The sequence below is a fragment of the Strix uralensis genome, chromosome 14, assembly GCF_047716275.1.
Source record: "Strix uralensis isolate ZFMK-TIS-50842 chromosome 14, bStrUra1, whole genome shotgun sequence".
In the NCBI taxonomy this organism is placed as follows: domain Eukaryota; kingdom Metazoa; phylum Chordata; class Aves; order Strigiformes; family Strigidae; genus Strix; species Strix uralensis.
The window spans coordinates 1,705,715-1,719,364 of NC_133985.1; the positions used below are offsets into that span (position 1 = coordinate 1,705,715).

A 13,650-nucleotide genomic window follows, 5' to 3' on the forward strand; every position below is an offset into this window, starting at 1 on the left:
TTTGTAGCTGTTGAGAATATAAGGCATCTAATTTAAAAACTGAGTTGTTAGATGCTCCGTAATGATGAAACTTATATATACTTACATTTAACTGTTCTCATTAAATGTACTTGGTACAATAGAAAAATGAGCACAGGTACATTGTGATGGCTTTGTTGTAGAGTTTAGACATGCTAATGGCCTGTGACCAAAGCTTATTTTGTGAGAAGATAGGTTATCTTGTCTTGAGGTTCAGGTTTTTGTACTCTTCTCTAGGACTTGCCTCCCATGTTTTGGGATGGGATTTTTTCCTTTCTTAGTACTTCCTACATAAGAAGCTTCTGCACAGAATATCACGTATCTTCTTGCACTAGTATTTATCCTGCTTTGCTACATGATTGTGGTTGTCAGCACAAAGCATCTCGATCACCTCTAAATCCTCTTATGAATGATCATACCCTTCTCACTAGAGCTGTTGGGCAAAACTCTGCTACTTTTTGTATCTTGGCACCTTAGATCACAAAATATGTCTTAAGACATCTCGGCACCTCTCCCTTTTAGTGAAGTATGTAAAATTCATGTCCAGTGTGAGGAGTTTGTAGTATTTTGTCTGATATGTTTTCTTGAGACCACACAACTAGGCTTTCAGAGAAAACCATCTCCCCGTTCCAAATTTTTAATCTTGTAGTATTTAGAAGCATGGCTTTACAAGCCAAAGTAAAGCTGCTGTTTCCTCTGGCCTAGCAGGAACACTTGATACATCTCATTAGAACAGAAAAGAAAGGGTACAGAAAAGCAGGAGGAAAGAAGTGTCCTGTAGAATTTGATCCCTCTAAAAATAATCAAAAACCAAAACCTGAATTGAGATGGAAACCACTATTTCTAATGCTTCAGTACGACTTTTTGTTAGTGACTCTATAATAAACCTGTTGGATCTGTTCAGAAGATGTTTCCATGCAGTACACAGGTACCCGTGTGCTTAATGCTCCCAAAGCGAGATAACTGCCAAACTCCACCTTACTGAAGTACTCACAGAAATCTATAGTATCACTTTGGAGTACAGAGCTGTGATGACCTAATCCTGTAATGATAGTCAGGCTTGATTTTAATACTAAAACATATCTGCATGTTACTAAATGGACCCAGCTGGATTCTAAAACACTTGTGTAAAATACAGCTGGAGTCAGTTTTGAAGGTGGTGAAATGCCTATGATTTTACTTCAGGGAAAAAACAGTCTTAAGCTAATAAAATGTTTATGGAAATTTGGGATCGTGATGGAATGTTGTAGATCTTTCTGGAGAACCTTACATGCAACACATTAGGTGTGGGCATAAGTAGTTCTCCTTGTATTAGAAACCAACTGAAAAAAGAGAAGAAAGTCCCAAACACTAAGCAAAAAACTTGTGCTGGATTTTTAGCTTAATTTTTAAAGTAAGGGCATATTGAGTATGAATGAAAATTCTCAGGAAAGTATACAATGCCATTGCTCTTCTAAATGTAAAATGGGGGATTGGCTGTATTAAAAGGGTTGTTGAACCAGTGAAAGTGGAAACTAGACATAACTGTGACCGTTATCTAGCTCATAGGTATTACTACACATTAGTAAAACTAGCTAGATTTTTCTGTAGTGGTGCAGAGCAGAAGGCTGAAGTAGAGCCATGGCAAAATGTTCTTTAAGGCTCCTGAACACCTCTTGCTGCAAACCACATCTACAAGCCTAAGAGGCACCTACTGCATTTTAAACTGTTCCGAGGGGCTTTACTTCAAGGCTTCAAAAAGCCATGTGATATAAGGGTGTGGCTTTCAGCTGGTGACCATTTTCCGTGTAGTAATTGCTATTTGGCAGTGCTAGTGACTTGTACTATTGATTTTAATCATCCTGAACTGTTGTTTTGGTTTTTTTGGTTTTTTAGGAGGTATGAAGGAGAGTTGGGAAGATGACTCTCTGGACCAAAAGAGAACTGAATATGTGAAAGCAAATAATACTGAGAACTATGCAGAACTACTAGCACTGAAGGAAAGAATTGAAACCTTGGAAGGTCAGCTAGCTGCACCTGAAGAACAGTGCAGAAGAGAAAAAAAAAAAAAGGAGTTCAGTGGGCAAATAAAAAACTTGAATCTCAAGCTCTCTGCTTCAGAAGAAAGGGCTTCTGGCTTAGGTGAAGAATTTCAGCAGTGTCGAGCTGACCATCAGGAGATTGTTTCTGAATTGGACAAACAGAAAACTATCAATAGGGAACAAGAAGAAAAGATTATTCAGCTAAATAACAAAGTAGAAGGTGCTAAACAAAATATAATTTATAAAGTGCCACTAATTAAAACAATGCAGTCCAAAGTAGATGAGTTGTATAAATGTCACTTGGAGTCTTACACTACAGATATTGATTCAGTTAATCTGAAGGATTCCTTAGACTCTCAGAAAGATGAGCTGGAGAGAGCTTCTTCACAAAAAAGTCAGCAGATTCAAGAACCACTTCAACAAGTTGAAGACTTAAAGAAGGGACTTGATGATGCTGAGAATTATAATAATCAACTAAAAATAAAGTTAAATGAGACTGCAAATCAAGATCATCAGTCCACAAAGGAAAAAGATCTTATGAACCAGTTACAAGAGCACATCCAGAAGAAAACCCAGGATTTTGGAAAACAGGCTGCAGAGGATCACAGAGTAATTGCACTGTTTGAAGAGGAAGTTACCAGCTCCAAGGGAAAAATAAGAGAGCTTGAATGCCTCTTGGAGGCTTTTAGAGCTAAAGATGACAGCATAGCAAAGTTAGAAGAAGTACTTAAAGAAAAAGAATCTATTATTTTAAATCTGGAAAGTAATACAGCAGCTCTGCAAGAGGAATGTGCCAATTCAGACAAAAAACTGAAAGAATTAAATGATCAGGAAGCAAATGTAAAGGAGGAAGTTGTGCAGTTGATGAACAGCTTGGAGAACATGAAACACACTCTTCAAGAAAAAGAGAAAAATGAGGATGAGCAAATACAATCTATAGAATTGTAAGTAAACAATGAGATAATTCCTAGCCCTTTGAGAACAGACTCAAGTTAGAACTACCTTCTGTGAACATCCATTTATTTTGACATAACACATTTGCATGTTTGTCAACTTTATCAACCAAACTGCTTAAGAACATTTAATGCACTACTTGATTTCTATATTTGCATATTTTGCTAGCTCTGTTTTCCTCACCTGTTTGTGTATTCTTTCAGAAATATAGATCTAAATCCTGCAGAACTATTGTAGGGGGAAACAGGAAATGATGAATTATTTGGGGATTTCTAATAGTATTATGTTACATACCCTTTTTGGAGGAAATGGCATAGTTTAATGTTATATCCTGTAACTCGTATAAAAGCAGGCAATGATTTCTTTAGAAAGGACTGAATGGTAAAAACGAAAAGAAGAAAGGGAAAAAAAGCCTAGTAATTGAACAGTAAACAGCTGGTTTTGGTAATAGCTGTTCTAGGGGAACACAGTATATGATAAGCACTTGAAGGAATAATGGGTGTAGGAGAGTAGAACTTCCCCAGCCCCCTCTACTTTTTAAATCTTTAAGAAATAAGAGATTAAATGTATCTGAGAGATTATATTTGCTATGTGGCAAGGAAATTGCAATCCTGTAAAAATGGCTTTAAGATGCTGTGTAGCCCTTCTGACTGGGGTTTCTTTAGTCCCAATATCTGTGGGCACATGCATGTACTCTAAAATACAATTTAGCATGAAGGTCTGGGGATCCCTGACCCTGTGCTTGTAAAACTTTGAAAGGTTTTCCTTTTGTGAGACCTTATTTTGTATTGTTAATTATGGAATTTAAGAATATCTTCTATTAGGTAACTGCGAAGTAAAAATCCAAGATAACTTACTGTAAGCTTTTTAAAATAAATATGACCATTTAAAAATAAACCCATTAAACTTCTTAATGCCTTTGTAGCACTTAATAACAACAGGACTTGTTACAATGTTATTGTTTTTTCTACTTTCTTTTGATTTTTATTTATTTTGATCCTTACAAGGTCTGCGATGTAAATACTAAGTTTATACTCAATTGATATTAACCTTGTCCCTTTTGTTACTGTGTAAGGACACCTAATGATAGAAATGGTTACTCTACTGTGCTTAAAAACAAGAATTTTAAAAGATTGCACTGTTCAAGAGTGAATCTGAGCGGTTTATTACTTCAGGATCATATAATAAGTAGCTGAAATCCAAAATTATAAAGCTTATCATTTAGCTGATAGATCTGGGATTCTGTCCATGCATAAAACCAGCCATCAAAGAGCCTGAGTTAATGTGTAAAAGCTGTTTCTTTGAGATGTGTAACACTAATGTTATTTATGTCTCTTCATTTCTAACACAAGGCTACGTAAAGATCTTTCTGAGAGCTCTGCCCTTGTACAGAGCTTGAAAAAAGATTTGCAGAGGAAAGAGGAAGAAAATGCAGATTTGAAAGAGAAACTTTCTGATGCCACGAAACAAATTCAGCAAGTACACAAAGAGGTTTGTAACCCCAGGCCAAATGTTTCTTCTGCAAGTGTGTTTGGGGTTCTGTTAGTAAAAGCTGTTTTCACAAGTCTCAAGCTACAGCTGTTAAAAGTGGTTCATACCAAGGCTGCGTTCAGCGATCCATTTAGAGTGAGAGTGAGTCTGAAGTTCCATTGCCATTGAGCTGTGAGCTAAAGATAAGACCAGATGTCAAAACATGGATTAGTACTGATATTGAAGGGGGGGAGTAAATTGTATTAATACACTTGAAAAAGGCTTGTCAAAAGTCGGCTAACCTGGCTATGGAGGAGGACTGTGTAATCTTCATAACAACAGTAGCCGTATGTTGTTGTTTGTGCTGACTGCAAAGCCTCAGAACTCAGACTTTTGGAAAATGCTCACCTCTGGGAGGAAGAGATGGATTGATTGGAAAAGGAAAGCACAAACTTCTAGAGACTTTTTAAAATCTGAGATGTTTTCTATTAAGTTTGGGGAAAATAAATGAAAAAATGGAATAACTTTTACTAACGTGGATTGTTAGTATTTGGTTACTAAGCAGTGGGATTTCTTAGAACCTCATGGGATATAGCAAGAACTTAAAATCCAGAAGACTATTGCAGGAGTTTGGGCTTGAAAGTTAAGCTTTAAAAAAGTATTAATGTCTTCCCCAGCAGCCTGACATTTCAGGACCTTTTCCCTACTCAACATGCAGTGTATAATCCTTTGAGAAGTAGCAAGGAGTGGATGGGGTCACATGTCAAGAAACACTTTTTTCTTTTGTTAAAGTAATATCTTCTAAACACTTTTTTAGACAGCTTGAATGCTCCTTTCAATATATGAAAAAAGTATTTATTCTTGACGGTCTTTAAATACTTTATTTAATACTTGTTGAGGCTCAGAATGAAAAGCTACTAATATGTAGCATGTATATTTGCTTCTTTCAACATGTTTTTGACATGTTTTCTTTAATTTGCTTTCAGTGTGATATTTAGGAGCAGCTGAATAATGAGAAGCTGGAATAAATCTCCAAACAGTATGAGAAAGCGTGTAAAGGTCAGAAAAAGCCCTTATTGTGCCATTTTTTGGGTGTGGAATGGCAACATAATGAGTTGTGATGTTAACTAATTTGGAGAGTCTTGCATATTTATTTTTTAAAATACTGAGAAACTCCAACCTGGACATTAAAATGTTATAGTCAGGAACTAATTTTTATTGAATCATTATTAGCAGGGATATTTGAAAGCAAAGAAACAGTCTTAGAATAAGAAACATAAGCCCCAAAGAAAGGCTGGATTTGCTCTATCAGTGTTAACTTACTCGATATTGGTGTTTATTTGCCACTTTAGCTGGCCATGTTAACAACATCGAACACTGACACATGAACTAGCACAATAACAGTTTCTGCAGGTTTGATAAACACTCAGCAGTTGAACAATAGTTAGTTTTTCATCTAATACCAGCCTTAGTCTGACGTTAACACTGACATGCTCACCTAAATCAAGTTGATGAGAATCACTTCAGAATTCTGGATTTGGAAAGTTCTGTAGAGATACTCTATTTCTTTCTAATAGAGCTTTGGATCTCAGGAAATGGGGGAAATTACTTGTGATGAAGGCACTTTGGGAGAGAATGGTGGGAACCAGGATGGGGGCTCATCTGTAAATTTATTTTCAGATCTGTGTGTGTTGAGGTTTGAGCTCAGCCAGCAGCCAGTCGCCACATGGCAGCCGTTCACCTCCCCCCTCCCTGGTGACACAGGGGAGGGACAAAAAGAAGAAAATTCATAGGTTGAATAAAAAGAAAGAAATTACTAAATATAACAAGAAAACAACAGTAACAATAGTGAGTCCAAAAAAATGGATAAAATGCAGCAGTGTCTTACCGAGCATGACAACTGCCCCCCGCCCCCTACAGCAGCACCCAACTGCACCCGAGACCGGCAGCGGCAGAGAGAGCCCAGCCCAGCTGTACCCCCTGGGCACGGCATCGCCGGTGGGAAATACTCCAGTGAGCATTGGGACCACCCGCCAGCTGTGCTCCCTCTCAGCCCAGGGAAAGCTGACTCTGTCCTGGCCCAAATCAGGACAGTGTGCAAAGGAAAAACTAATTGAAGATCTGCGGATGGCATTAGAAGAACAAGAACAGACTCAGATTAAACAAGGTCAAGTGCTTGAAGCCAAATTAGAAGAGACCAACAGCTTAGTTTGGGGTAATCTCTCCATGCAAAGGGAGCAAGGAGGCAAAAGTGTTTTGGATGTATTGTATATTTATATAGCTGCTTTAAATCTCTGTTTTGATTTGTTGAGTGTTATTTAGGCATTAATTTTATATATAACAAACTTCTAACAGTTAAAGGCTTCTGTTGTCCCTTTGTGGTCATAGCTGATAAATCCAAGTAACTTCAGTAGAAGGATGTAAATGTGGTCAAATATGCATTTAAACTGTGTGTTATATAACCTCATTTTGTGTACTGACTAGAACTGGAAGCATGGAAGCAGAAATACAGAGAGCTGAATAACCAGAGCAATAGTGACCGGCAGCAAAAAATGAGCAATGCCACGGAAAAAAACAGAGATGAAAATGAGGAATTAATAAAGTGTCGCAGTTGAGACGGACACGACAAACATCAGATTGTGTGAAAGCGACCAAAATGGCTGCAAAAGCCCCTTTATTGTTTTAACAAGCTTTTTTATAACCTTCTTCAAAGTAGGTGTTCATACAGGATTGGTTTACTTTAGTAACTAACAGTTCACGATTGGGTGATAGTTTCTCGCCTGAATCGTCAGGACAGTTCTTCTTATCTTAGTTCTCTAATCTTGTTTCCATGGCACTTCTCGGGACTTTCTGGCCTCTCATGGATACACTGGAATGTCTTCAAGGTTAAATTCTTCTTCAGTTAGACTAGAGGCAGACCCGCTGCCTCCCCCGACAATTCCCCCTTTTTGTATTTGTGCTAGAAATATTGCAGAAGCAGTCTTCTGCAGGGCCCTTTGCAGAAGACTGACAAGACATGGCAACATCAAAGCACAGTCACAATTACCAAGATCATGACCCCCACAGTTTTGACCAGAGATATCAACCATCCAGAAAGTCCCCATCCTTTAAACATCCTTGTAAGCCAATCCAATCCGTCCTCTTCTGTTAGACGCCTCACACCATCCTTCAGCTGCTGTATACTTTTAAAAATAGATTCTGAGTGGTCAGACAAATTCATGCAACACATTCCTTCAAAATCTTCACATCCATGTCCTTGCGCTAAAAGCAAAAAGTCAATTGCAGCCCTGTTCTGTAAAGTAGCATGTCTAACACTATCAACATCAGTTAAAAGGCCACTTAAAGCTAAAGAAGTAGCATTAGTCTGTTTGCTAAGCCAACATCCCAACTTTGTTAGTTTTTTCAATGCAGAGTCACCCAGACATTCTGTTTGGGTTGTGGAACTACCCATCCTTCAGCCTGATGCAGGTTCCAGCACAGGCCGAACACACCGAGCAGGAACCCAGCGAGGGCCGGCATCTGTAGAGACACAAGCATAACCCCTGCCCCAGGTTAATAATTCACATGGTCCACTCCACTGGCCAGTAATTAGATCTCTAACATGCACTTTGATGTCTTTTTGCAAATCCTGTTTTGAAAAAAGAGAAGAGAAATGCTGAAAAAGAGGAGGTAAAGAAGAATTATCCCCGTAATGGAGAAAGTTAAGAACATAAACTGCTTTATCTAAACATGCCTGTGGTGGTTCCCCAATCATTCCCCCTTTTTGTTTTTGAAGCTGCCGCTTCAACGTACTATGTGCACGCTCAACAATTGCTTGTCCTGTTGGGGAATGGGGAATTCCTGTAACATGAGTAACACCCCACAAATTAAAAAATGTTTGAACCTTCTGTGAAATGTATGCTGGGCCATTGTCCGTTTTTATTTGGCGTGGTACCCCAAGCATAGAGAAAGCCTTTTGGAAGTGTCGAACTACATCTTTTCCTGTCTCCCCGTTATGTGCTGTTGCTACTAAGGCATGAGAATAAGTATCAATGGAAACATGAACATACTTCTGTCGGCCAAATTCATTTATGTGAGTAACATCACTTTGCCAAATCTGTAAAGCCTGCATACCTCTGGGGTTAGTACCAAAATACACTGGTGTGTGAGTTCCTTGGCAGTCAGGGCAGGCGGCTACAATAGACCGAGCTTCCGCATGAGACAAGCCGAACTGCCGTCGTAAAGCTCGATATCCTTGGTGAAAAAATTGATGTGATAATACAGCTTGTTGCTTAATGTTAGGAACAGTATTAAGAGCCATAGCGGAAACAAGAGCATCCGCTCTGGCATTACCTTCTGTATAAAATCCTGGTAAAGTGGTATGACTACGGATGTGCATGATAAAATAAGGTTCTGTCCGTAGTTGAATACTTTTCCAGAGTTCTAAAAGTACATCAAATAATAATTGATTGTCTGACATGGTCAAAACCACTTTGTCTAGTCTAGAAACTAAGTTAGCTACATACACTGAGTCAGTTACAATATTTACAGGAACAGAAAAAATAGAAAAAACAACAGCCATTGCACGTAGCTCTACTACTTGTGGAGAACCATTTTGATATACTACTTTGTTGTTCCAGTTGTTGTTTTCATACCATACTACTGCTGCTTTACCTGTTTTTCCTGAGCCATCTGTAAAAACAGTAGGGCCGTTCACTGGTTCTGGGCGGCTTAAATTTTTTTGACCAAATGGTATTTCTCGGGCAAATTTCAGTAGCGGGTGTGACGGCAGGTGATATGACACCTGTCCTTGAAAACCCGCCATGGCTGCCTGTAGTTCATAATTATTTGCCAAGCACCATTCAAAATACCAATTTTGAACAGGTAAAACAATCTTAGCTGGGTCACGCCCTGTTAGTTCTGTACATCGTTTTCTGGCTTTTATGATTACATCAGCAATAAGCTCAAACAGTCCAGGAGCAGTTTTTCGTGGTCGGAATGACAGAAACATCCATTCTAGAATGTGCAGTGGGTCATCCCACTCAGAATTCCACTGCACCAAAGCACCAAATGGTACAGTTTTGTCAATTAGTACAAAGAGTTGCACCAATTGAGACAGATCTATTCGAGAAACAAATTTCTCGTGTATAGATCGTTCCACCATGTGAATTACCTTTAATGCTTCCTCAGTTAATACTCTGGGTTCTGTTGGATCATTGGAATTTTTTAATAATTCCAATAAAGGTTGCAGTTGTGAATTGGTCAGTCCGAGATAGGGTCTAATCCAATTCAGAGATCCCATTAACTTCTGTACATCATTAAGGGTTTTAACTTCAAGGTTAAGTTTCACAGGTTGAGGCATTACCTGCCTACCTGTGACTGTTAGTCCTAAATACTTCCAGGGTTCTACTTTCTGCACCTTTTCAGGGGCGATAACTAATCCATAGTGTTGTAATGAATTTCTAGTCACATTCTCCATGTCATTCAACTGCTCCTTGTTGTTTGATGCTAACAGGATGTCATCCATGTAATGGTAACAATAACTGGTAGGGAATCTTTCCCTTACAGGTGACAAAGCTTGTGCCACAAACCATTGACAAATTGTTGGTGAATTTTTCATGCCCTGCGGCAGAACTTTCCATTGATATCTTTTTGCAGGTTCTGCATGATTGACAGAAGGCACAGAGAATGCAAATTTTTCTCTGTCTTGAAAGGCTAATGGTATTGTAAAAAAACAATCCTTGAGATCCATGACAATGATTTCCCAATCTTGAGGGATCATGGCCGGTGAAGGCATGCCTGGTTGTAGAGCCCCCATCGTGGCCATGACAGCATTGATCTGCCGCAGGTCATGCAAAAATCGCCATTTTCCTGATTTCTTTTTTATCACAAACACTGGAGTATTCCAGGGGCTCTGAGAGGGTTCAATGTGTCCAGCAGCTAGCTGTTCTGCCACCAATTCTTGCAGGGCCTTTAATTTCTCCATTGGTAGGGGCCACTGATCCACCCACACAGGGTTATTCGTTAACCAAGTTAAAACAAGCGTGGGTTGCCTAACACCCTGCAGCACAGTGGCCCCCGTTAAAAATCCGTAGTAATCTTCACCCCCCACTGTGACAAGCAATCTCTCCCCCATAGATTGAGGGGAGCTGCTGTCACATATGGTTTAACGACTGCTTGTTGGCCCTCAGGATTGGTGATCAGAATTGCCGTAGCTGCTGTTCTTGCTCGTGCGGAGCCTCCCAGCCCCACTACCCCTGTGTCCACATCCTCTGTTGGCCAGGTGGATGGCCACAGATAGTTAGAAATAATAGTCACATCGGCGCCCGTATCTAGGAGCCCCGCAAGCCTTACTGTAGTCGGTGAATGTCCATGATTTGACAGCGTGCACGTCATATGTGGTCGAGATGATGAGACAGTCTGAGACCAGCACACTTGAGGGGGTCCTGTAGAACCGAAGCCTCCATCGCCTCGCAGTCGCTGTTCTGCTTTTGGGACACAACTCAAAAAAGGAACAAGTTGAGCAAGACGAGTACCTTTTGGAATCGTAACAGGTGGATAAAGGGTCGAAACTAATGCACAAATTTGACCCGTAAAGTCAGCATCAATGACTCCCACATGCACGATTAATCCGTTTAAGGTGCTACTTGATCTTCCTATAAGTAACGCACTCAGTCCTCGTCCTATGGGACCCCTTGCCTCAAGAGGGACCTTAACAATGTCTTTTGTAACTATAGTTATTGTGTCGGCGGTGGATACATCCAACCCTGCTGAGCCAGTAGTTGCGGCTGATAGCTGCTCACAGAGGGGATTTGACCTGTTGTCTGGAGGGGATTTGATGTCCTCGCGCGCCCTCTCGCGCTCTTCTTGTGGTTTCCCTGTATCGGTTGCCCGTTAGCATGAAACTTGGAACGACATTGTTTCGCGAAATGTCCCGATTTCCCACATTTATTGCAATTAGTTCCTGGTGGGACAGTCATGGGCTGCTTGCCTGCCGACCTTCTGTTCGGGCAATTTACTTTCATATGACCGTCTTTACCACATCCAAAGCATTTTCCTGTATTTCGCATGTTCATGGCAGTAGCTAAAGCCGCCATTTTATGTTCCACTGTACCAACCTTTGAACATGCGGCCACCATGTCAGGAATAGAAGGATCTCCTGGTAAAGACTGTATTATCTTTTGGCAGTCCTCATTAGCATTATCCTTTGCTAGCTGTTTGCATAACATTTGTCTTAACGTTTCATCTTCTACCTGTTTCTCCAATGCAGCAGATATTTTTTCTACAAATTGCAAAAAGGGTTCTTTAGGACCTTGCCGGATAGCAATATACTTCTGTTTTGGAGCTGCCATTTCCATGGTTCGCTTTAATGCTGTAATCCCTATGTGTTGTGCCTGTTCAAGGACAATCGGAGGCCACGTAGCTTGCAGCTGAGGGTTACTAAATGGTCCCTCGCCAAGCAAGGCGTCTTCTCCGAGTCCTAACCTCGGATCGTCTTGTGGCAGTCGAGCATTATTTTGTGCAGCTGCTCGTGCCATCTGCCTCCAAGTAGATTGAAACACTTGTAATTGTACTGGCTGAAACAGCACTTGTGCGAGATGTGTAACATCATATGGACACAACAAATCTGTGCTGATTATTCGAATAAGTTGCATCACCTCAGGAGAATTGATTCCAAATTTCTGTGCTTTATTCTGCAAATCCTGCACCACCTTCCAACTGATCGGATTGTGCTCATCATGCTCATTTGTGCCTGCAACAGCTTTATAAACAGGGAATGCACCATAAGCCTCTGCTGCTATATCTACAGGCTTTGGACATGCCGGGGTTGGAGAGTATGGGCTGAGGCGTTCAACCAGATCCCAGTTGCCAGCCTCAGCAGCATACTTTCTAACTCCCTCCCAAAATCGATCAGGGGACCTTGGAATTACAGTTACTGTGGATGGAGGGAGAGTCCATGGCTGGGCTTTCTTCACCATGGGTTTATCTGTGATATGTAGAGTTTGTAAAGCCGTGGTTAAAGCTTCTTCTCCCTCACTTTCATTTTCGCTCTCGCTCTCTGGCTCTGTGTTACCCGCCCTATTTTCCTCCTCGGGGGGGGCTGATGGAATCACCCCTTCTGCTGCTGCGCCGCTAGGGGCTGCCGCTGCACCACTAGGTGGGGGGGGCTCCTCATCGCCCCGCAAAATATTTAATGGTGGAGGAGGAGGAGGTGGGCGAGGGCGCGATCTGCTTTTGCCCGTGAGGGGTTTCCTGCCTGCTATTCCTGAGGCTGAGGTATCCACTGCCTTTGTCCCTTTGCCACAGTCCTCCCCGTCATTGTCTTCAGGTCGAATGTCTGTTAGTTTCCCATCAGAGGCCTCACGCTCTATCTTCCATTCCTTTAAGGTTTCACTCAATAAGCGCCATGTGGTTGCCAACTCACATGCCTCTTTTTGTCCTTTAGAGACCTCATCCAATATTTTCAATCCTACTGCTTGCCATGCACTCACACTGAATGCAGTAACTGTTGTGGCTTCAAAGCCTTGCATCTTACTCCATAGCAAAATCTTTTTCAGGCTTTGTTCTGAGGTTTTAACCCCCTTTCTTTTTAATAGGGCTTTCCAGGTAGACAAAATTGTCTCCTCTTCCTTTGTTAATGACTGCCCCATAATTACAGTCCCGTTCCCGGTGGCTCACCTTTTTAGGTGTCGAAATTCAGGTCCGGACCAGGCAGATTCCCTCTGCTCTCAGCTACACCGGGCTCCGTCTCTGCGGCTCTTCCCGCCGCCGTTATACTTCTCCTTTAAATGACCACTTCGCTCTAATCACGTTGCTCTAATCAATCACGTTGCTCTAATTTATCACGTCGCTCTAATTTATCACGTCGGGGTCACCATTTGTCGCAGTTGAGACGGACACGACAAACATCAGATTGTGTGAAAGCGACCAAAATGGCTGCAAAAGCCCCTTTATTGTTTTAACAAGCTTTTTTATAACCTTCTTCAAAGTAGGTGTTCATACAGGATTGGTTTACTTTAGTAACTAACAGTTCACGATTGGGTGATAGTTTCTCGCCTGAATCGTCAGGACAGTTCTTCTTATCTTAGTTCTCTAATCTTGTTTCCATGGCACTTCTCGGGACTTTCTGGCCTCTCATGGATACACTGGAATGTCTTCAAGGTTAAATTCTTCTTCAGTTAGACTAGAGGCAGACCCGCTGCCTCCC

At 41.0% G+C, this 13,650-nt stretch overlaps 1 protein-coding gene across 1 annotated transcript in view; it reads left to right on the plus strand.

Moving 5' to 3' along the window:
- The window catches only part of LOC141949925 (kinesin-like protein KIF20B), a 35,863-nt gene that overhangs the window by 8,882 nt on the left and 13,331 nt on the right, over positions 1–13,650 (plus strand). Inside the window, 3 exon segments of the mRNA XM_074884089.1 lie at positions 1,894–2,983; positions 4,346–4,484; positions 6,384–6,671. Of these exon segments, the coding sequence (XP_074740190.1) occupies positions 1,894–2,983; positions 4,346–4,484; positions 6,384–6,671 (1,517 nt within the window).